General features: G+C 33.0%; 4 protein-coding genes across 4 annotated transcripts; all 4 read right to left on the bottom strand.

Moving 5' to 3' along the window:
• Nucleotides 1-314: 314 nt before the first annotated feature.
• Nucleotides 315-1,702, bottom strand: LOC139886361 (uncharacterized). Its single transcript, XM_071870150.1, has 6 exons — nt 1,547-1,702; nt 1,171-1,438; nt 971-1,067; nt 714-844; nt 493-577; nt 315-396 (listed from the first exon to the last, which is right to left on the bottom strand). The coding sequence occupies exons 1-6, from the start codon at nt 1,700-1,702 to the stop codon at nt 315-317; spliced, it is 819 nt and encodes a 272-aa protein (XP_071726251.1).
• A 413-nt stretch (nt 1,703-2,115) lies between these two features.
• LOC139886353 (uncharacterized) lies at nt 2,116-9,233 on the bottom strand. Its single transcript, XM_071870138.1, has 14 exons — nt 9,098-9,233; nt 8,790-8,885; nt 8,620-8,712; nt 8,367-8,522; nt 8,062-8,166; nt 7,719-7,916; nt 7,498-7,614; nt 7,276-7,365; nt 7,027-7,161; nt 6,465-6,903; nt 5,376-6,328; nt 4,897-5,251; nt 3,929-4,800; nt 2,116-3,767 (listed from the first exon to the last, which is right to left on the bottom strand). The coding sequence occupies exons 1-14, from the start codon at nt 9,231-9,233 to the stop codon at nt 2,116-2,118; spliced, it is 5,397 nt and encodes a 1,798-aa protein (XP_071726239.1).
• Nucleotides 9,234-10,334: 1,101 nt separating this feature from the next.
• Nucleotides 10,335-13,009, bottom strand: LOC139886345 (replication protein A 70 kDa DNA-binding subunit A-like). The gene is made up of 10 exons (XM_071870128.1): nt 12,854-13,009; nt 12,450-12,720; nt 12,251-12,347; nt 11,970-12,103; nt 11,814-11,898; nt 11,550-11,691; nt 11,271-11,443; nt 11,025-11,145; nt 10,641-10,877; nt 10,335-10,514 (listed from the first exon to the last, which is right to left on the bottom strand). Exons 1-10 carry the CDS (start codon nt 13,007-13,009, stop codon nt 10,335-10,337), a joined length of 1,596 nt encoding a protein of 531 aa, XP_071726229.1.
• Nucleotides 13,010-16,059: 3,050 nt separating this feature from the next.
• LOC139862343 (uncharacterized) lies at nt 16,060-18,474 on the bottom strand. The gene is made up of 3 exons (XM_071850938.1): nt 18,150-18,474; nt 17,122-17,270; nt 16,060-16,329 (listed from the first exon to the last, which is right to left on the bottom strand). The coding sequence occupies exons 1-3, from the start codon at nt 18,333-18,335 to the stop codon at nt 16,191-16,193; spliced, it is 474 nt and encodes a 157-aa protein (XP_071707039.1). The 5' UTR covers nt 18,336-18,474; the 3' UTR covers nt 16,060-16,190.
• Between the last annotated feature and the right edge of the window lie 5,730 nt (nt 18,475-24,204).

Here is a 24,204-nt window from a genome sequence, read left to right as displayed (position 1 = left end):
GACAAATTTTTTTTTTTTTTTGTAGGATTGGGTTGACCTACCGTATAAACATGTTAATGAATGATTCTCTCATAAATAAATTAGATCAATGGAAAGTTAAAACTTGATTTGTTCACAAATTTAAGATGGATAAGAATGAATACCACACAATATAAATATAGCATAAATATAAAGGATCATCTGATTTAAAATAGATAAACGTTTCAGAATAACATAACGATGAGATTATCAAAGCAAAATGTAAAATAAATAATTGAAAATGAAACTTCTTCTATAGGACAACTTTCTTTTGGTCAAACATTGCCTTCAGCGTTCTAATCATCAATAAAAACAACCGCACCATTGTTTTGCTCATTCACACCATCAACAACACCTTCACCTCCTAGGTTTTGAAGACTATAATAATAATTTAAAATTATAAGTAATACGGTTGTTTATGAACTATAAGTGTGTAAATGAAATGATTTGAATTAATATAGTAATATGTCTTACACTGCCGTGTAGTCAACGATAGAGTCGATATGCTCATTGATGAAAAGTCGAGTACCCCAAACGTGGTTAGCAACTACAGGAACACCTATTGGTAACAATTAAATTCAGAAAAAATTAAATTAGAGTTTTAGTTGGATTTAACCTGTTGCAATGGTTGATGGTCTAAAGTATATGAGAACTGAAAATGATAATTTTATAAAGCATTATATAAATGAGATTACCTTGCCACTCTTTAATGAAGCAGTTGTTTAGCAAGCAAATTATTGGAACTGCCTCATGTAAATGAGTTGTAACATAATTATATAGTTGTACCGCATTATGTGACGTAAACGAAACTTTGATCCTATGACCACTGTCACGTATACACACGTCAAATTAATGTTTTTTAAAACTGTGTGATTTAATTGCATACATCAGTAGCATAAAAAGTGTAAGAGTTACAATATGAGTAATCTGTATGGAATGGAGGATAAAATACGTTAAATCTTGCATAGTAAATTGAATAGATTGCATAGGGTGTCCATTCACAAGTGTCACACGCAGGTGTGTTAGTTCCACCAGTTGTCCAACAACATCTAAATTCAAAGAAATAGAAAAAAGTATAATATGTTGTATATAATTGAAAATGTATTTATATGTTGTAATATATTTAAGAAGAAGGAAAATTAGAAATCATACCAAAAGCGCGAGTTGGATATAATGCTGACGAGAGGATGTCGGGGTAATTAACAGGAAAGTATCCGTCATTTGGAAGATTAAATGGTGGACATTGCTCAAGGTTGGTGTGAAGTAGAAACTGGATCTTCCACAAGTTATCTACAAACTTATAATGATCTTTGTATGGAACCACATTAAAGCCCGATATGTCAAAAAAATGACCTTCAACTAAGATTGCTTCAAAGAACGCTATTAAATTCCTATCGATGGTTGCAAGGATTTTATGTCCCTATTTAAATTAAGTTTAAAAAAGCATTTGTAAATTGGATTGTGAAAATGACAAGGCATATATAAAAATATTTATTAGATATATACATTAACTTGTTCTTGATAGTACCTGATGATCAATTAGCACAACCTCCAAAGCAAGTGCATGATCCGGAAACTTCCAAAAGGTTTTTCTCCATACTGCGAAAACCTTGACTCGGACATTAGGATTTATTAATCCAGAATGTAAATTGTTCAAATTAGTGAACTGCACTATATTGTCCATTACGTATATATAGTGCACAAATGAGTGAATGTCTGATGAATAGAAGGTTAGTGGCGTATATATAGTGGGTTGAATGATATTTCTAAAAACTGAAAAGATTTATTTTACTTAATGAGCATATAATTAGCGTACATAGTATAGAATAATTGTATTATTAAAGAAGATTTTATTTTGATTAAGTAAGATAAATACCTACAGATCTAAGTTTCTGGCAGACTGGCACAATAAAAATATTTAAAAGACTGAATATTACACAACCTTAAATTACCCGCCTTGTGATGCATCAAAATCAAATAAACTTTATCTTGTTATCAAACAATGCCAATTACATGTTATCCATGGATAAATCAAAACTCATAATTTGCACATATAAAAAGTTTATAAATAACGAATATAGTTACAAATACTTTAAGCTAAATACGCCTCAACACTTCCTTGTAAACCACATTTTTGGTTGTTTTTGAATCCTTCCCGTCCTCGTCCAATATAACCACCTTCAAACCCTTCTTTGTAGTGACACGAGAAACAGCGACATACAACTGGCCATGAGTGAAGACGGGCTTACGCAGATATAACCCAACATTTGAAAGCGATTGACCCTGACTCTTATTAATTGTCATCGCAAAGCAAACGGATACAGGAAATTGACGTCGTTGAAACTTAACTGCAATTTTCTTGTCTGTAGGTGCAATGATCATCCTCGGTATGTATGTAAGGTTACCGAAACAGTGTCCGGTAATTATACGTGCTTCAATGGTATGTTCTGCCATCCTTTCAACTTGTAATCGTGTACCATTACACAAACCTTTTGATTGGTCAATGTTACGAAGTAACATTATAGGTACTCCTACCTTCAAAGCCAGTCTATGGTTAGGAACACCTGGAACCTTAAGACCATTTAAAATCTCAGGAGAATATACCTGTTGAGCAAAAATATCATTGTCCTCATCGGGGGTTAGACTATCAGAACTATAGTAAACCCTTTCTTCACCAAATAAAGTCGATAAAATATGATCGTTTATCGAGTGTACTTCTTCATTTGTTGTAGCTAAGATTGCTCTGTTCTGGAAAAAATTTGGATCTACTAAATTTTCATGAAGGGAAGGATATGTGGAATTTACTATTGTCTCAACAGGGTTCGAACCTGTTTCAATTAAAATCTCATCAGGAAACTCTACGTCGGCTTCACCATCATTTGGAGTGTTAATCTTTCCCTCTCCAATTTTTAATATCCACTCAGCAAAGTCAGCAATCTCTTTCCTTTCACTGTCCTTGCTATCACATCTAAGGCGCATGTTTTTTGTTAATTTCAAAACCTTACATTTTTGCCATAGATATGATGAATGAAGTGAGGCATCAACTATTTCAGACCTTGTTCCTCTTTGTATCACTGGAAGAATTTGGCGAAAATCACCACCAAAGACAACTACCTTGCCACCAAATGGCTCAGAACTCTTATCCGATTTGATAATGTCTTTCATTGTACGATCAAAAGCCTCGAAACAATGTCTGTGCATCATCGGGGCTTCATCCCAAATGATTAACTTTGCCTGGTTCAATAGCGCAGCAAGTTCACTTTCAGGTTTTATTGAACAATAGGAATCCTCTAGCACGTTAATCGGAATGGCGAACCTTGAATGTGCTGTTCTACCTCCAGTTAAAAGTAATGCAGCTATTCCACTCGAGGCAACATTAATTACTATATCTCCGCGTGATCTTATTGCTGCTGCAAGAGTTTTCCAAACAAAAGTCTTCCCGGTACCTCCGTAACCATATAAGAAAAATAGTTGTGATTCGTCATTATCAATTGAAGCAATGATTGTGTCATAGGCTAGCTTTTGTTCAGATGTCATTGTTGATAAAAAGGATTGATGTTCTTCGCGAAGAGTTTCTTTGTCATATGACAGCTCATCTTGAATCAACATGTTGCACGACTGCTGTATGAACTCATAATCGGGAAATGGCATATTGGTTATGTTTTTTAAAGTTGATCCCGACCTATTTAATTGTTTCTCAATTCTAGCAAGAGCGAGGTTGTGCAAAACATGCTTGAGTGTATCTGGATCTGCCACAAAAAGAATCATAGTTACATAATTTGTCAATAGTACCAACAGTAATATTTTATTTTAATTGACTTTTTCTGATTTGTTCACTTACATGACATCAACCTTTTGAACTAATTTTAAATTTAATGGTACAAATTAAAATATATGATTATGCACTTACCATTAGATCTCAGACGTTCAGGGACTTCATGTGTGAGGTCATCTGATAATAAGTCGCATGTTTGTTGCCACACACGTTCAGGGCATGAGATACTATCAGATGTAATCAATGAAACAAAGAGGTCTCGACATTGTTCACCACAAGCCCATTGATGAACCTCTTTGATCGAAGCAATGTATTCTTTATCGTCCGCTAACAGTCCCATAGCATAGCAAGCATCTTTGTAAGTATGGTATAAAATACCGTTGACAGTGCGTATATCTTCATAACAGGTTGGTCCTTTAACTTTATTGAGCAAGATACGAAGATAGTAAGTCTCACCAGATTTTGGAGGCACAAAATGAATGCGACCGACAGTTCGTTGACTTGTTCGCTTAGTCCACTTCCTTCTATTGCTGTTCCATACGTAATGGCGCGGGAATTCAATGTAAGTATACTGCCTTGCTTCAGAATCATATCTATTAAAGCTCATCCATTCTAAGAATTGTGAAGCTCCAACGGATGGCTTACATAGTACTGAATCCATGTCATCATGAGCATCGAATAAAATGGGTTCTTGGTTTGGCAAATGGAAGGATAGTCGATACACGGCAGGTTGTCTGTATAATATCGGGTAATCGAATAAACGCCATGAAGCCTCACACGCAGAAATATACCGACAGCTAAAATATTCAGCAATTTCATCTCTAGCTTTATCAAATTTCTGGTTGGCATTATTATTCGGGTTTGTTTGAAAAGAGACTGATATCCTATCAGCTCCCTTGTTGATGTATTTAAACAAATATTTAATGGAACCAAGTTGATTGCACCACTCAACGTTTATATGTGCTTGATATTGTTTGAGTAGTGTCTTGTTGAATGCAACTACGTTTCTGCATTTAATGATAAAATTAGTAAATATTTGTTCCAAGTAAAAATAAAAGAGATATATGTAAAAATAATGAGTACCGTGAAAAAATGATAATTACCTGTTGTCAAGCTTTGTTCCTGATTTCATTATAAACCGACCATCATCACGACGCCTATAAACTGGATATCCTTCATTATCAAATCGTGTTTCGTTTGTGAAATCTTTTGGGAATCGCTTTGAGCATTTTCCTTTTTTCATGCAAGCACATGATAGGTGATCTGGTCCGCAAGGTCCATGCATCATAAACTCAGAGACAAGTTCATACAACTCAGGGTCATCATCTTTATCTGGTATTTCAGCACATATGACGTTGTCTATGTCGGAAGCATTAGGTAGGCTGTTTGTTTTATCTATAAATATGCAAATGTGAGCATGAGGAAGACCTCGCTTTTGAAATTCCACCACGTACAATGCTGAAAAGTTTGATTATTTGATTAGATGTTACAAACTTAGTTGTAAGTTACTGAAATAACATAAATATAAATATTAATATCTACACTAAAATTAGGCTGGTAATAAAAAAAAGTTAATAATTACCTCCAATCAATCCACCGAATAATTTTTCTTCTTTGAGTTGGGTCACCAAAGCATCTAGCTTAATTTTAAAAACGCGGGTATTTATGTCAGGTCTGTCTTCCGGTTTAAGATTCTCTGTTTTCATAAATCGCAGAATTTCGGGCCAATTAGGATTGCAAGTGAACGTAATAAAGAGATCCGGATATCCGTATGCCCTAACAATAGCCATTGCATCCATATAATTCTCTCGCATGTACCTTGCACCACCGGTAAATGACGATGGTAGAGTGATTCTCGTGCCCATTATTGATACATCGTAATTTCCTGATTCTTGAGCTTCATATAAAGTGGCTGCCTGTGCAATTCGGAAGGCTTTTTGATTATTCCGTATGTAATTCAGCCTCGTGTTTTCTACCATTGTATACGCGTCTACAATGAACTGTTGTAATAACTGTCTAGACTTTAAGATCAATGAGGTTTCACCAACTCTGACTTGTAAACGATATGCAAAAAACTCGCGTATAGTCAGTTTAATGTGTCCAGACACATCTTCAATTTCTACACCTTTATGCAAAATGTCTGTCCTGTAACCATCTTCGGCATAGGGAAATAATAACGGATACTGAAGTGCTAGATAAGACGGATGTAGCTCGCATATACGTTTCAAATGTTTATCTTGAGTTTCCAAAAGGATGTCCCTTTTATCTGTAGTACCATCAAGATCACCTATTATCAGTGCAGCTACTTCAGTAGTTGTTGGTAAGTTATTACTCCGTCCATCTGTAGTTCTGCTGCCAATTAGCTTCATTTTTATAGGTTCAACTGCATTAATATCAAACCTATCCCTGGCCATTCGGAATTGCTTAACCAAAGGGTTTTTTTCATCCAATAAACCCTTAATTTCAAATACAATTGACGGATCAATAGCTAAGCTTGTTGAATTTTTGGATGCCTTCTTCGAGTTGTGAGCGTTGCTGTTACGAAAGATTATGGTTAGACTTGGTAGTTTTCATATTTCGGATAATTTTTGTATTTAAATAACACAAAGTTTGAGAATTTAAGAATTTTGAATTTTTTGCTTATTATGTAATAAAATGTAACAAATGTTACCTGTAAGCATTGATTCTATTTTCAACTTCATTATTAGTTGCATAGATGTATAACTGACAAAAGCGTGGTTGTTGACCACCTTCTGGTAATAAGCTTCCTGCCAAGTGATAATTTTGACCACACATTCGGTATACGTAAGGAGCTCCACCAGAGTTCACTGAGTGATCTAATTTCCCACCAATTGAAGTAAAACTAAACATCATATTATATTTTCTGATATTTTCAATAAAATGTTTACTTTTCTGTGAATTTCCTGTAAAAAGTTCCCTCAGTAAGGTTGGTGGTTCATTCAAACATGGTAACTCCACCTTTCCTCCTAAACAACATAATGTGTATGACTTTCTACCAAAGCTTTTATTACCACGCATTGCTTCTGATTTCCACAATCGAGCCTTACATGAGGTACAAATATATATAGGATCACCTATGTCTCGATAGTCTGAAAAAATTAGATACAGTATAATTAAAAAAAAAAGAATAATGTTAGTAAAATAAGAAATGTAATAAGTTATCTATATATTTATATTTATATTTATTTGTAGTCTAAATTGATATGATAGACCTTTTGATATTGGAGATTCCTTTTCAGACTCAGTCTGGGAAGAGGAGGGATTATTTAGACTATCACCACATGATCGCAAGGGAATCATTTCTGAATCTGAAAAAGTATATCCGGGTTTTCTTCCTCTTCGTTTAGCTGTCACAGTTTGAAGTAGTATATAGTAATTCATGATTGTCTAAGTTATTTTTTTTTATTATATAGTGTACGTAGTACTATCTGTCAATGATCTGCTGGTATATTTATGCATACCTGGCACGTTGTTGGCATTTGAACTTGATACATTTTGTTGGACTGATGTATTATTTGGTTGTTTTTTGGATCTTGTTCTTTGGTGAGAAACTACAATAATATGATATGTATGAATGATGAATGATTATAAAGTATATTAGTAAAGTATTATATAGAATCACAATATGAACAGCAAATAAAATATAGTTTTACTTAGTTGAGTTGTGTAAAAGAAAAAATAACCTTGGGATGTAGATGGGGGTGCTACTTCCATGGTGTTATTTATATGTACGTTATTTAAAGTATCATTTTTTTTGGGTCTGCCTCTAGACCTTGCGGATGCTTTATTAACTGTATGACCTGAAAAGAAATTGTACACGATGTCAATATGAAGTTGAGGCATACATAGTATGTAGTGTTATGTATAAATATTTGGTTATTATAGGTATGTATATGTGATTAACCTTGAGCAGATGCGGTTGAAACAGTTGGTGATGCAATATTGGACGGTGAATCATTACTTGTGACTTTTTTTTGGATGCTAGGTGAGTTTGAACTTGTAAGCGTTGATTGCATGATTGTGTTATTCATTGGAAGATGTTCTAGTCGTGTCGATGTGTATGTAAGTGGTCTGCCAACTCGAGTCTTTTGTTTAGATGTACCTGTACTAAAATTGGTCAAAATTTGATCAACTTATAAAAAACCAGATGTTGACCAAGATTCAACTTTGTGATTCCTTTATAACTTGCTTAATGTATCATGTAATATGAAATATACTAACTATAGTATTGTAGCATAGCGTCTTACTGATGTCAGCGAGTAATTCTTCGTTGTTGGCATTAGAACTACCAATTTTTATTTCTGGGGTAGAAAACTTTGACCAGAGACCTGAATCAGACACCGTCTTGCCACCTAATATTTATTTAACAATACCAATGAGATAGTTTTTTTTGTTTATAATGTTTTCTACGAATAGACATTTTGGTAAAAGATGTGCATTTATATGAAACAAATATGTGTTCTTGAAAGCTTGATGTGTTGGTTGTTCTCATAAATTAAGTGAGGTATTTAATTTAAAAATCAGCCACAGTATGATACATATTTAATATAACCTGAAATATTAATGTCCTGCGACTCGAAATCTAACTTGAAAGGAAGAACTCCAATGTTGTGAAGATTATATTTTGGCGGGCGCCCAACAGTTTTCCCTTTTTTCGAGTTTGGTTCATTTGATCCTATTGAAGTTGCTGTATTATTGGTTTGTTGAACTGCATGACATAAAAGGAGTTATTAGTATTAGTTAATTGTACAGTAAACACTTTTGTTTCACAGTCTAATTGAGTAAGACGTATGTAAGTAACTAACCGTTAGTGATATCAGCTAATGGTGAACGATTAGTGATGATGCTCGTTGAGTGTTTGCTGGTACAATGTTGATTGTTCTTCGAAAGAGGTGTTCCTGTCATAAAAGTGTGAGTTAACAATCAGTATAGTGGACCGAGCGTTTTCTGAAAATTAGTACGAAATATAATTAACTGGTAGTGATAGTAGAGAGCGGTGAATTGATGGTGACGTTGGTGTTCCTTTGCTTTTTTGCTGACTCACTATGACGGTTGATCTGAAATGATGTTCCTGTTCAACAACAAAAGAAACATGTTAATTTACCAAACAGGTTTTGTAGTACCAGTATTTATAACAAAAAACATCAATACGTTTGATCGATATGTAAGTCAAGGTTCTAGTGTGTGTAGATGATGGTTCAGCAAAATACACAAAAATAGCATGTGTATATAGTTGCCTGTTGATAAAACATAACGAATTATAAAATACTTGTATAGACGAACCATATGTATGTGGATTGTTGGCGTTCGAACTTGACTCAACAGTTGTTATTTCTGAATCTCCACTTAGCAGCTTCTGATTTGATTCGACTTTCCTTTTTCTAATTGCAGGATCTATTTCAATATCGGAATACTCCATTGTAGTTTGAAGTTGGGGTTTGGCTTTAGACGATATCCCAATGGATTGTTCGTCTATGTTGTGATAATACCATATGTGCAAAAAGCGAATATTGTGTTTTGACAATTATTTATCTGTAGAAATTTGTTTAGTGATTTCCAAGATTTCAAATTAGTAGTTTTAGTAAATTAAAAGGTCGATTAGGGTTATTCATTTGGAAGGGCGGTGAAGAGTTTGGGATATCATTTTGAATATTTTGACTAAATGATTTTGAATTTTTGGATTTAGAAAATTTGAATATTTAATTAATATGTTATCATTTTTTTTTAATAAGTCAGAAATACTCCGTAGTTAACAAATCTCCTTAAATTTATCTATGTATTTAAAAGCAACATCATTTTTTTTTTAATAGAGGGATTACTTATTTTGTGTTAATGTATACTCGATATCACTTAAATTTTAACATTGTCATTACCTCACAAATTAAGGGGAATGCTCTTTACAATGAAATAATTTTCCTGATAAAGCTTATTTTGTCCCCTATTTCCCATATATATAAAGTTTACATGACTTTTTGAAATTTGGTTTACATTTTTTTGTTTATATATATCCCACTTTTTTTTCATAGTACAATCATATTCCAAATTTACATGATATTACCATATTCAACTTTAAACCAAAATTGCCATAAACTTTATCATAACTTTAGTGAGCAGTTTATTTTATTGAATTTATGCAGACTATGTGTTGCAGTCATAATAGTAAGTTAGTCACATAATTTTTAGCATATTCAGTTCACAATCAAATTGTGACCAAGTATCATTGACTGGTACCCAATTGTAAAACCATTGACTACTGTAAATCATACAGTATTATGCATCTTAGGGTTACAATAAAATAGAACATATGAACATAATAATATCACTGCAAATAAATTTTATTAGAATCACCAAACGAAGTTTGAATATTTCATAATTAAAAATACAAACAATTGAAAATCACTTAAAGTGAGGTGCCATCAACCAAATGGCAAAAAAACAATAGAACGTAAATTATTGAATATAATTTTAAATTAAAATGCAGATCCCATTGAAAAATACGGCTCAACCCAAAATGGTCTCCCTAGAATTCCTCCAAGCGCGGTATCTTCAACGTTTCTATAGCTCTTGCAGTACCACCAACTGGAGTATCAGAATTGCCATCTTCAATAGGAGACTCGCTCTTTCTCTTGTTATCAACAGTACTTGGTGTCCAGGAACTGTTATTTGCTTCAACATCGGACAGTGGCTCCACCTTCGGTACCTGTTTTGAAGTGAATCATTAACCAATTTAGCAATAGTTATTTTTGAATCGATTGAAAGTTTTGATTCATGAATTATCATGCATTGTATGCCTCAATTTCAAAATTTAATCTTTACTAAATATTACCTTTAAAGTTACTGGTGTTGTGGAAACAGGGGTAGAATCAAGCATTAGATACTCATCTTCCTTCACCCTAAGTTTATCATCCAATGCATTAAGGACTTCAAGCTCATCAGTTACATCATTGACAGTCAGACCCGAGTTTAGAAATTCAAGATTCTTTGTTGTTAACTTAATGATGAAAGCAAACTTCTTATGCTTGAGCTGTTGAATTTCTGCTGGGTAAATAGACGGATCCTCACACTACAATGATAGTGCATTACATTTATTGATTAGTATATTTAACAGTGATTCTTTGATATAATAATAATCAGCTATCATACTGTGTGCAATTATACGAATGATAATTTTGATAAAGTTACAAACAACAGTTCAGTTTAGTTTTCTTACATTTTTCGCACGAGTGTTTAGCCAGTTAACACTTTTATTCAACATGTTTGCCAGTTGAGAATCAAAGAGAACACAGTCGACATTTCCAGTCTTATCTCCAAGCCTTAAAGTTAGACGGATCCTGTTAACATATTACGGTGTCAGAATAATTTCCCAAAATAATTATGAAGCTAAAAACCATTATCATTAATGTAACTTCATATATATTTGAGTTTGTAAACATAAACTTAGGTAGCAGGTGTGTACATTGGGTAAACATCTTCCACTTCGTTGCACTTGACACAGTCCAAGATAACAGTTTCCGTATCAACACAAAACTTTTTGGTAACTTTGTTGTTACATATGCAGCACTTATAGCTATACCAGCCGTCAGTTTCAACAATGCTTAACACCGTGCCACGAATCACAAATGTCGATGCCTAGACAAACAACAAAATGTTGCGTTTTATCGTAATGTAGTATTTAGAAGATGTCGCTTACATTTTTATAGTATACCAGTTTGAGTATAGGCGTAGTTACACAAACCTCTGAGATTAGGCTAGCCTCTTCTAGAACATACGGTGTTGGTTTAGTGAACTTGTCCATATTGGTAGTCAAATTCACACCTATGCTTATAGCAGTCGAATTGTCATCACCAACATTGGCATTGTCTTGATTAGCCGCCAATCTAATTGGTAAGATATTCCATATGATAGGATATATATAACGTTAGTTTATAATTGACCAACTCGAGTATAATTAATTTTTATAATTCCTATCAAATGTAATGTGAGTTAAGTCAAAATTTACTCTGAGTTGTAAAGTTCAATGGGTGCAACAGCCTCATTGATATATACTCGAGTTCCCCACAGCAAGTTACTAACTTGAGGAGCACCTGTTGCATATGTTGTTAATTTAGAAGTTAAAACTCATAAGAATTTTTGGACTCATTATTCAATTACATACCATCCCATTCCTTAACTTTGCAGTTGTGTATGAATACCACAACCTTAGCCTTCATAGCATCATCCAAAGCAGAGACATACTCGTGGAGATGGGTAGCATGACCATTCCAAAGTGCACATCTTATCTTTTGACCACTATTTAGTTCAATAAATACATCGTCAGACATATGCAGTATACATACATGTTTTTCATATGATAAATCAACGACATATGTAACAATGAACGAATACTATTTGAAAAGTTTACTGGGGAATTAAATTAAAAAAAATGCCCATTGTAACCTGTTGTCTTTAAGTTGGAATTCAAGAGATTTAGTGTCGACTCCCTTGCTACGGGTAACACGTATCGGGTGCATCTCCACTAACTTCCCAACAACATCTAGTACATACATGCAAATGTAAGTAGTTAAACACGGGAAAACATATGTCATAAGACATAATAATCATATCAAAACAGGTTAATATTATAAGGAAACCTTACCAACGATATCATTAGACTTTGATCTCCACATTTGGCAAATATCATCATAGCTGACCACCCTAAAAACATCTCGTTCAATAACGAAAGCAGGACTTTTACGTACAATTGATGTACGTGTAAGGTGGATCTTAAACTCATGTTGAATGAGCTTAACATCATCATCGTGTTTGCCCACACGAAAGTTGGACAGCACAAAATGTTCACCTTCTTTGAAGGTGTCTCCAAAGAATGTCATTGCCTGCTTATCAGTAGTCGCTCTGATTTTGAACCCCTGTTAGTATCATTTAGTAACAATTAGGATTACTGGAATTTAATAGCATAAGTATTAGTATGAAACATATAAATACAGTCCATCTAAATATGCACAAGTCTAATTAACAATTGTATGGCAATTGTAAAATTACCTGTTGGTCAACCAGTATCATTTCCAAGGACGATGCATTATTCGGATTCTTCCAGTATGTCTTCCTCCAATTGATATGAACTCTAATGCATATCTTCCAATCGTTAGTCTGGTCGGTAATGAGGTTTAGTGGTGTGAAGTTTTCAACAGTAGCCATTGAATGTTTTTGTTTGTGAGTAATTGGGAATGAATGTTTTGGTATGTATTTCAATGAGAACCAATGGTCATATTTATAGGTAAATATCACACGGTTTGATAGAGTAGAAAAGGCGGGAAATTTTGATTTTACAGGATCAAATAAGTATGGTAATAAATTGTTACTAATGACAGGAGCAATATCGTTGTTAATCAAAAATCCATTCCACGTAATTTGAATTTGACAGGATCAAATAAGTATGGTAATAAATCGTTACTATTTAGTAGTCCGTAGTCAACAATTGCTGTTTTTTAGGATTATCATAAAAAAATTAGCTGTTATCGCGTTATAATCGGACAGTGGCTTAATTTAGCATATCAATTTCAAGTTGACATCCATATTAGACGTGATATTAGGCTCATATGATCAATGATAGATATTTTAAGAATGGATTTTGACCTTCAAATAATAATGTGATTTTTTTTTTATTTCTATTTGTTACTATTTCGGATTAAGATCAACACAAATTTGACGTCTAATTTGTAGAACTGGTTACGTTGTTGAATTATCGTCATAACCCGTAAATAAAATCTGAATAAGATAACAGTCGCTTAACACTATACAGTCATAGACATATAGATATATTTGAAGATTAATCCCATTTAATTGCAGTAAAATTCATGAACTGAAAACACAAGTTTTTTTCAAGAGATTGCAATAACATACCATTAGCATAAATCGTTTGTTTTAAAGAACCATAGTTTATAACAAATTTCAAGATCGTTGACGCTAATCAAGAATCCGACAGTTGCAGACTTAATCATAGAATAAGAAACTACCCCCAAATTCCCGTTCATGCCATAATCGATTTAGGAAGAAAAAAAAAACAGCAAAAAAACACCACAATAACCTTTGCTTCAGGAAGACTTTGATTCGTTCGATATTACTTGTGTCCGCAGGCCTGATTCATTGTAATGGTAATCTAGGTTACCATAATCGTTAGGTAGTATCGAATTGACAGTTGCAATATTAATCGATTGTTGAACATGTTTGAGGGCTGTGTTAATCGATTGTTAAACATGTTTAAGGGTGAGACTGATTCAGGTTTTCAATTTAGGGATATTTTTGAGAGCATTCTAGGGACGGAAAGTATAACGCGAATGAAGAAATGAGGGTGACCCCTGATTTGATTATTTTCTCCCGTATTCGTTTGTAAGGGGAAGGGTATTTAGGGTGTTTACATTAGATCAACATGACTTATTGATCAATAATTAAATTGAATGGTTAGATGATGGGGGTAGTTGTTGTCTTTTAGCTGATCCAATGGATGCAATTAAAGTAAAAAATTTAAGATATCTCAATTAAGCTTTTCTTATAATGTATAGTGTAGATATATATATATATATATATATATATATATATATATATATATATATATATATATATATATATATATATATATATATATATAGGGGCATGATCAATAGGGAAGTAACCAATCGGGGGAAGCAAATTTTTTTTTTCGTTTTTTGAAAAAGCTTTGTTCACGAACATTATAAATTAGATGAAAATATGAACATTTAAAAAAGACACTTCGTGATGAATGTTATTATTTTGGCGGTAACACGATCGACAAAAATAACATTCAAGATAATATTGTTCGTGAAGAATGTTAACGTTTTTTTTCATGTTTTGTGAAGTAAATATTTAGCCCGGAATAAACCCAAAACACCAAACCCTAAACCCTAAACCCTAAACTCTAAACTGTTCGTGTTAAAAACTCAATCTAAATCCTAAATCTAAACCCTAAACCCTAAATTTCTAAACCCTAATATCTAAACCATATAAACCCTAATATCTAAACCCTAATATCTAAAACCTCAACATACGTTCGAAAAACACGATAATTGTTATATATTACTTCTTCGAGCGTTTTTCCGCCAAAATAAAAACATTTATCACAAAGTGTCTTTATTAAATGTTCATATATTCACCCAATCTATAATGTTCGTGAACAAAGTTTTTTCAAAAAACGAAAAAAAAAAAATTTCTTCTCCTCGTTTCCCCCCGATTGGTTACTTCCCTCTTGATCCTACCACTATATATATATATATATATATATATATATATATATATATATATATATATATATATATATATATATATAGGGGCAGGATCAATGGGGAAGTAACCAATCGGGGGGAAGCAAATTTTTTTTTTTCGTTTTTTTTTGAATTTTTTTTTTCCGGCTTCAAGATCACACGAAAATATGAACATTTAGAAGAGACACCTCGTGATGAATGTTATTATTTAGGCGGGAAAACGATCGACAAAAATAACATTCAAGATAATATTGTTCGTGAAGAATATGAACGTTTTTTTTCATGTTTTGTGAAGTAAAATTTAGCCCGATTTAGAGTTTAGGGTTTAGGGTTTAGGATTTAGGGTTTGGTGTTTTGGGTTTATGGAATAAACCCAAAACACCAAACCCTAAACCCTAAACCCTAAACTCTAAACTCTAAACCGTTCGTGTTAAAAACTCAATCTAAATCCTAAATCTAAACCCTAAATCTAAACCCTAAATTTCTAAACCCTAATATCTAAACCCTATAAACCCTAATATCTAAACCCTAATATCTAAGCCCCAATAGCTAAAACCTCAAAATACGCTCGAAAAACACGATAATTGTTATATATTACTTCTTCGAGCATTTTCCCGCCAAAATAAAAACATTTATCACAAATTGTCTCTACTAAATGTTCATATTTTCATCTCATCTATAATGTTCGTGAACAAAGTTTTTTCAAAAAACGGAAAAAAAAAAAGTTTTTGCTTCCCCCGCTTCCCCCCGAATGGTTACTTCCCTCTTGATCCTACCACTATATATATATATATATATATATATATATATATATATATATATATATATATATATATATATATATATTGCATCTTTTTATCTCTTTGGCATAACTTTTTTTTTTTTTTTTCTGTCCAACAGAGGGTAGCCAAATCCTTCTCTTATATTTTTAGGATCATCCACAAAACACAAGGGAAAAAGAGAAATGGACAAAAAGTAAAAGTTAAATATACGCTTTAACCAGTTCCGTACCCTTTAACTTGTCGTCCTCATATGTCAAAATTTATAATGCACATTATATATTCATGGATGGAACTGAACAAGTATCCTTTCTAGACATTTCACTCTTCATCATTGATTCCAAATATCCGAACCTTGTGCATATGAGGAAACTTAGCAACTACCAGCACAAATACCGCCAATGTATTCATGAATAGCATCGGGTTTTGATAGTCGGTTGTATGGGATGCTATCAAGTACCTTTAAAAACATGAAGATAACAATAAATGAGATCACATCAAATAATTTCAGCATTCAAAATCCAATAAACACCAATCAACATATATCCCAGAAGTGTGTAATGTAGCAGCCAATGAAAAAACAGAAAACTTATAAACAAAAAATTACGCGGTTTCTCCCTGTGGTTTAGACTAGATTACGCGTTTGGTCCCTGTACTTTTTTGATGTGGTTAGTTACTGTGGTTTTCAAATATTTGGCGGTTCGTCCCTGTCAGTAACTGACGTTAACTTTCTCTGTTAAGTTCAGACATGTGCAAAGCACGTGACGGTAATTTTGTCTGAATTTAATAAAAAAAGTTAACGTCAGTTACTGACAGGGATTGTAAACCACAGTGCCCAACCACGTCAAAAAAAAGTACAAAGACCAACTGTGTAATCTAGTGTAAACCACAGGGACCAACCACATAATTTTTTCTCTTATAAATAAACATTATCTATGTCAAACCTTACAACTAAATTCAGATGTATTGCAAAACATAGCTAACAGTGTAAACAGACGGTCACAAAACAAGTATACACTTTTTTATAAAAATATCTATTGAATATGACACACTTCTTTTTTGAAAGGAACAGTGTCCCTTTAGGGCAACTATACTAGCAGATAGTAATACATGAGAGGGCCCAGTTACAATATACAGAGATGTATAAGTAACATAACTGTCCTTCAATGAAAATTGTGCATACAATACTAAAAGAAAATGATGATTGTAAGATGACTATGCTAGTAGGGTTAAGAAAAGTTAGAGAGCTTACAGAAGCACAGGTACAACAGTAAGAAACTTCCTGTTGCGAGTGAGCTGCTTGCCACTATCAATTTGCTCCCACCATGTCAACCTGTTGTAGATACCCTGATCATCAGCAAAAGGTGTTCCCTTTTTCCAGTGGAAAAAATGATAAGTAACCTGTTGTGAAGATAAAAACAAAAAAGATCAACACTCAGGTTTACCAAAATACATGACAAATTGCACACCAAGTCATCAAGTATGACTGTATGAACGCAACAAAAATATAATAGAGAATGACAAAATGGCTATAATCTCCCTGGTAGTTTATGGACCTTATTAAGATACTGATCGTCAATGATTGAGGAATGTATGTGTGTGCTAATATGACATAGATGATTGTGAAATATGAGGTAGATGTAAGAGATACCTCATCAAAATTCAAGAGTACACAAGTGTGTGGTTCTTATAAATCTATTTTTTGAAGCATGTCTTGTTGTAGGCAACATAAGAAGAATACATATTTCTAATTTATAATTTATTATATACTAAAGTGACATAGACAGAAGAGAGCAATTTGTCATCAATATGCACCCCTATAACCTTGCAGTAGCACCCAACTCTTCCAATTACATAGTGCCAAAATGGTTCTCACACAATAAGAGTCACAGCTAATATCAATAGTCAATCAGCTCCATGTGAATTAGCTCATAACAGCTTAATACATAAACAACCTCTAATTATAATTGTATAAATATAAATCAAATATCTTACAGACATCAATACTTGATGAGATACTTCACTCATCTGTCTTTGTCACTATATGATAAATGATAAATCAAATATGAACCTAAATACATCAAGGAAACGAGTTCAATTATAACGATCTGTTCACACTCCAAAACCCTAACCTAAATGCCACGACATCAAAATTCACATTAATAACATTTTAAATAAAGCAATTAGTCACCAACACGATCATAATCCATAACCTACTGATCCAATTAGCCCTAAGATAAATCCAAAATTCGAAATGAAATAAATAAAAAAGGAGCATACGAGAGCGTGACAGAGATTAACGGTAGTCCAAGCCATGCCTGGAGAGCAACCGGTGATGGAGAGGACAACGAGCCAAGCGAAGAATAGTATCAGTATATAAGTTGTCCAAACGCCGGGATACATGAACCACTCCGTATTCCGGTTAAGATCCGTTGGCGGTACGGCTTGCACATATAAATTTTTCATTTTGCGAACTGTGATTGTTGAAGGTTCAGTTCTTGTGTATGTATATGTATATTTTGATTTGATGGTGAAGTTGGTGTATGGTCGGTGACGATAATTGGTAACGGCAGATGGTGGTGTGGTGTGGTGTGGTGTGGTGCGTCGAGGTAATTATTAGACTACTGCCAACGCTAAGGTCATTCAGAGCGTCATTTTTCAACTAAGAAAGACATGGTAGGCAGGGACATGTTATTCAACGTCATTTTGAAGATAAAATCCACTTTGTCATTTTAGGGAAGGAAGAGGACGGTGTCTTGTGGGGCTAAGTGGGCCAAGATTGTTTTTCTGAAATATTTTAGTGGACAACATCTAGGGGATGATTCTCACACACTGTTTTTTAATCCTCACACACCCTTTTACCGTATTATTAGGAAGGAGTTCAAGTAAATTGGTGTGTGAGGATCAAAAAACAGTGTGTGAGAATCATCCTCCCAACATCTATGGCCATGGTTGTTTATTATCATTATTTTATTATTATTGGTATTTATTAATTAATTATCGTGGGTCCATTTTTTTGAGAAGTTTTTCATGGTTGGTAGGGTTTAGTCTTTTTAGTCTTTTTTAAAAAAGTGTTGACGTGTCGCTGATGTGGAGTTCAGTCTTTTTAAAAAAACACGTAATGGTTGGTAGTGGTCTTAGCACGTAAAGTTGGACATAAATGTAATGTAAGCGTGTAAGCAATCAAATTTTTTTATAGATATAATATATATATATATATGGTGGGATCATTTTTTGTACATAGGGGTGAAAACTTTTAAGAAATAATTGTGCCTGGTCCCTCCATTTTACCCTAAAAAGCTAACAGCGTCCCTCACGTTTTTTTTTTTTGCTTTCAGCGTCCCTCTATTATCACTTTTTTTGATTACGTGTCCCTCCGTCAGTCAGACGTTAAGTCTCATCACGTGCATGAAACGTGATGGGTATTTTCGTCCTTTTAATTTATTTGTCTTTTTCATTTATTTTAATCTATTTGTCTTTTTCTTTTCTTTTTCATTTATTTTTAATAATTAAACAAACAATTAGTTTGAAGAAACAGACCCTAATAATTAGGAACTCGGGTTTATGTACCCCATATTATATCACATAGATCTAAGATCAATCACATGGTAAACCAAATTAGTCAAAACATAATCCCTTCCTTCGTTCAATCTTGTATCCACAAACACTCGAGAAGCATCAATTGAACTTGAAACTTCATGTGCACATCGAATTAGAATCATATTCATACGTTTGACTTTTTCTCATGAATGTTGACTTCACGAATCTGAGATCCGAGATGATTTTGAATCTGAATTGTTGCATCACGAAGCATGATTGAGTGATCTGAAACCTGAATATATGCTCAATTCATCGTGATATTGACTAAATCATTTCATAGACCTCAATCTTCTCCATAGTCACAAACCGAACAAGTTAATACTAATTTTGTGAAAACTGTCAGTGTTCATCTTCCGTAAATGATTGTCGAACATTCAAATGATGTCAGCCAATAAAATTTTAATTTTTGTCTTAAATTAAAATTAACCGACGACGGTGGCGGTGCGGCGGTGGTTGTTCGATATGATGAAGATGAATCGGAACCCAGATCGAAACCCAGATCGAAACCCAAATCGATGACCCAGATCGAAACCCAAATCGATGACCCAGATCGAAACCCAAAACATGATTGTTGTTGGGACTGTATGATGAAGATGAAGATGAATCGGACTGTATGATAAGTGGTCTTCACATCTTAGTCGTAGATGTAATCTTCACCGGAAAACGCATCAGAACTCCGATGGTGGTGGCCGTTACTGAAGCGATGTCTAGCGTCGGAGTTCAATCGGAGTTCCAGATCTATTTTTTGATAAGAAGAAAATGATACCAAATGGGTGGCTACAAATCGAGGGTTGATCAATACAACAAAGCCCCAATTTAATTTTGAAGATACTTGTCAAACTCATACTCCGTATAACGCTCGAGATAAAAAAAAATGGTAACTTTATCATAAACAATGAGTTATATAAAAACGCATTACTTCGTATTATTTAGTAGACATTTTATGAAATTATTTTGGAGTGCTTTGCCAAAGATAATAAGAAAGAGGTAAACTTAAAAAAAAAAACAATTTATTTTTAGACAGATATATAGCCTCACATGCCTAGCAAATGACTAACTTAAAAAGACAATTTTACCCTCACATGCAATGCACATGTCATGACTTAACCTACATTTTTAACGGGAGATTGACGGAGGGACTCGGTATGCTTAAAAGTGATAATAGAGGGACGCTGAAAGCTAAAAAAAACTTGAGGGACGCTGTTAGCTTTTTGGGGTAAAATGGAGGGACCAATGGCACAATTATTTCAAACTTTTAATGAAAGCATGTATTTGTTATCTTTTTTTTGCAACGGCAGAAATTTTTATTGCTATCAAAATTGTAAATACAAGATATAAGCTTACCAAGATACATCTCACAAGGCTACCGTCTCACATCTCATTCCTACAAGCAGCACTAAGGCTACTGTCACACTAAAAATCTAAACAACATTTATTCTCAAGAATGATACTGTCTCAATTGTTGACAAGAAGGTAACGCCAAAAAAGAAAAAAAAAAAAAAAAAAAAAACGATACCACACTAGATGAACATTTGAGGATTGTGAAGCCAATTACGCCAATCGATTATTTTATTTTTGCATCTCTTCGCGATCCACTCGAAGTTTTTGACTTGGATTTCGTTAATAGCCATTGGTACGTTCCAACTTTTATTTGAAAAAACTTTTTGATTTCGATTCTTCCAAATTAAGTAAGAAGAAGACCAAACTACCGCTTGCCAAATAGATTTCTCTAAAAAAGAGCTCGATTGTCCCGAATCAAGAAAGAGATCCCCGACATTAATGAATGGCACCCCTCCTCAACCCCACCAATCGAATACTTTGCACCATACCTCGAAAGCATATTTACACCAAATTAGAGAGTGATTGACCGTCTCAAATTCCATTTGTTATCTACATTGGCAACATTGTTTCAGGAAAAATAATATAACAGGCTTTTGCTAGGCTGAAATCGGGCCTCATTTGTTTTAGTAGGCTTCTATTTGGAGGTTCATGTTGTGAATATTGCTTTCAGCCCATATAGGCGCATATATGATAGGTGGATAGATTTAAGAGTAATGTTTCAGCCCATGTTGAATTGAACTGCGAAACCCAAGAAATGGTCATTATTTAGTAGGGTTTTAGTATATAAAAGAAAAGAATAATACATCGCTTTAGCATTTTATTTTAGTGCACCTTTTCATCCTCTCCTCCTCTCACCCTCTTACTATTTAACTTTTTTCTTCATTTTTTATCAGATTAATTTAATGCTTCAAAGCATTTTATTAATTCAAAGCATTGAATAATAGGGTTTTACTATTGAATACGTTTTTTTATTTTAATTTTAAATTTATAATCGGATGATGTTCTGGATCACTGTATTTCTTTGTTAGAACCAATTGATCTCTAAAAACGACAATCGGTTGTTCTTTGAACTGACGAGGTTAGCTTTATATGTTGATTTGCTTTACTTGTTAGCTACCGATGTGAAAATTTTATAGATCTATTATAGATCTATTACTATATAATATATCTGATGTGGAATGCATCATATTTAGAGTAAAGAACTTGTAGATCTCTTACGGAGTATATTTAATTATATCTGTAGTTGTAATATTTAATGGTCGGAGTGAAAAACTTTATATATGTTATTATTCAATCTAATAGATCTTATTTTACTTAAATATAATTGCAAAACTTCAAAAAACAATTTCCTTTTAACAGATCTAAGTTAACACGCATATTAAATATTTTATTTATTCTTTTTTTTTTGCCGAGATAATTGCAAAAGTCTTTCACTTTTTTTTATTTGCTGTTTTCACTTCATATGAGGGTCCGGACGTCGGTTATTTTGACATTTTACCAACTTTTTTTGCGTTACTAATTTACATATTATACATATTATCTAATAGATAAAACTAGTGTTCGAACCAACCTTCGCGCCGGGTATTCGGTTTTTAATGTATTTTATTGCGTTTAGTTTGTAAAAATTTTTTGTGGCTAACGATGATATTGTTGAAACGCAACTCGAGTCGAACTAAAAGGTATAACTCGTGAAAGATTTAAATGTTATTTAAAATTAACAATATATATGCATCTTCACGTTTCGCTATTGAGTTGTCGACTTTTAAAAATTTAACGGGTAATTAACGTATATGAAAAGTACCCCAAATATTTAGCGTTTTTTAAAAACGTCCGTTTTGCGTATAGCCAGTGACATTGTGTTTCTAAAATTATTTCGAGTTTAACGATGGTGGCGAAAAAATTTAACTCGTTGCGAGTGCGAAAATATGGCCCGTTGAATATTTGGGTGGAGTTTGTTTAAGATTTTTTATGAGAATGGTTAATTGACACGTTACCCCCTGTTGTGGTGGATTTGATTTTTTTGGATAAAATGTGAGGTGGTTTGTGGATGAATTTAGGGAAAAAAAAAGGAAAAGTCGAAAGTACCTCCCGAACTATTCATTTGGTCTATTTCTTTTTAGAATATAGGTATAATATAATATAATATAATATATTATAATTTGTCTTTCCCGTCATAAATAGTACTATTTGTGTTTTTTTTTTCTTTCAGCGATAAAAGAATCAACTTTTATAAAGAATCAACGCTTCAATGATATCAAAAGATTCGAAAAAAATATTTTTTTACAAAAAATTAACTAACTTTTTTTTTCTTAACTTTCATAAGAGGAACAACCCTTTAGTACTATCAAAAGATGTCGATAAACATTTTTTTTTTACAAAATAGATTAACTAAGTTTAAAAAAAATGAACGTTAAAAGAAACTTTTACAGAAAGAACAACCCTTCAATGTTAGATGTTGAGAAAATTCTTTTTTACAAAATAGATGAAGACTTTTTTTAACTTGCATTTAAAACGGACGCTTGGGCTTCACAACTAATTACCACTTAAAGGACATTTAGATATAGATAGATAAATATAATAAAAGAAAATTCATTAAAAAGCTAAAAATTCATTTTCAATTCAATTTAGTGAAAGTTATATGATTTTCTATAAATTACATTTGTTTATATATATGTATTTTCACAATACATCAATCCACAAACTCTAAAGATCATTAAAGGTTCCTTTAAAGAAGAAATCGATAACATATTTTTGGAGGACTTTCTTTTTTTGTTCTTTATTCACAATCTTGGTATCAACCAAAGTGTTTTGGATCTCTATTTATATAGATTATTTCCATTAGTATCTCGTATCATCGGAAAATTAATTAATCACAATAATCAAACAACTTATTTAAATTTGATAACATGTCCAATAATATGCAAAGAATACGAATTACGTAAGAATGTACACATTCATGTACATATGGTAATATACACATCTAAAAATTGGTAGAGAAAATAGCTGTTAAAAACACTTGAGAGTCACAACACTAAACGATTATTTGATTGTTTTTTGCCAATACTGAATCATAAACAGTAATCTCTAAATAAACACACGATAAGTTCATATCTCATCAATTTAAGTACTAGGAACAGATTTTGTTTAAGCAGATGAATTTACACGTTATCGAGTTACAGTTCCATCTACTTTTGTGAAACTTTAATGCAATAAGCCATATCCTCTTCAGAAGTCAGCGAAATCTAATCATCATCTTCATCACAATAAGTAAGCATGTAAGCTCCGGTAGCCAATTTTAACATATCACTAGTTTTCTTATACACAAAGCAAAAGTCGTTTCGAATAAAGAGATATCAAACATGATCACGTAACTTGAATACTCGCCTTTATGTTC

The sequence above is a fragment of the Rutidosis leptorrhynchoides genome, chromosome 1 (assembly GCF_046630445.1).
Source record: "Rutidosis leptorrhynchoides isolate AG116_Rl617_1_P2 chromosome 1, CSIRO_AGI_Rlap_v1, whole genome shotgun sequence".
In the NCBI taxonomy this organism is placed as follows: Eukaryota; Viridiplantae; Streptophyta; class Magnoliopsida; order Asterales; family Asteraceae; genus Rutidosis; species Rutidosis leptorrhynchoides.
Note: the sequence above shows the minus strand (reverse complement) of the source record. Positions and strands in the feature narration are given on the sequence as shown.

Coding starts and splice junctions, on each gene's coding strand:
- LOC139886361 (XM_071870150.1), bottom strand. CDS start 1,702: ATGGACAATATAGTGCAGTTCACTAATTTGAACAATTTACATTCTGGA. Junction 845..970: donor TTTACTATGCAAGATTTAAC/GTATTTTATCCT, acceptor TATACGTGACAG/TGGTCATAGGATCAAAGTTT. Junction 578..713: donor CTTCATTAAAGAGTGGCAAG/GTAATCTCATTT, acceptor TGTTACCAATAG/GTGTTCCTGTAGTTGCTAAC.
- LOC139886353 (XM_071870138.1), bottom strand. CDS start 9,233: ATGGAGTATTCCGATATTGAAATAGATCCTGCAATTAGAAAAAGGAAA. Junction 8,523..8,619: donor ATTAGCTGATATCACTAACG/GTTAGTTACTTA, acceptor TATGTCATGCAG/TTCAACAAACCAATAATACA. Junction 6,904..7,026: donor GGAATCTCCAATATCAAAAG/GTCTATCATATC, acceptor TAATTTTTTCAG/ACTATCGAGACATAGGTGAT.
- LOC139886345 (XM_071870128.1), bottom strand. CDS start 13,009: ATGGCTACTGTTGAAAACTTCACACCACTAAACCTCATTACCGACCAG. Junction 12,348..12,449: donor AAAGTCTAATGATATCGTTG/GTAAGGTTTCCT, acceptor TGTATGTACTAG/ATGTTGTTGGGAAGTTAGTG. Junction 11,146..11,270: donor GTGGAAGATGTTTACCCAAT/GTACACACCTGC, acceptor ATATGTTAACAG/GATCCGTCTAACTTTAAGGC.
- LOC139862343 (XM_071850938.1), bottom strand. CDS start 18,335: ATGAAAAATTTATATGTGCAAGCCGTACCGCCAACGGATCTTAACCGG. Junction 17,271..18,149: donor TTAATCTCTGTCACGCTCTC/GTATGCTCCTTT, acceptor TCTTCACAACAG/GTTACTTATCATTTTTTCCA. Junction 16,330..17,121: donor ACTGTTGTACCTGTGCTTCT/GTAAGCTCTCTA, acceptor ATGTTTTTAAAG/GTACTTGATAGCATCCCATA.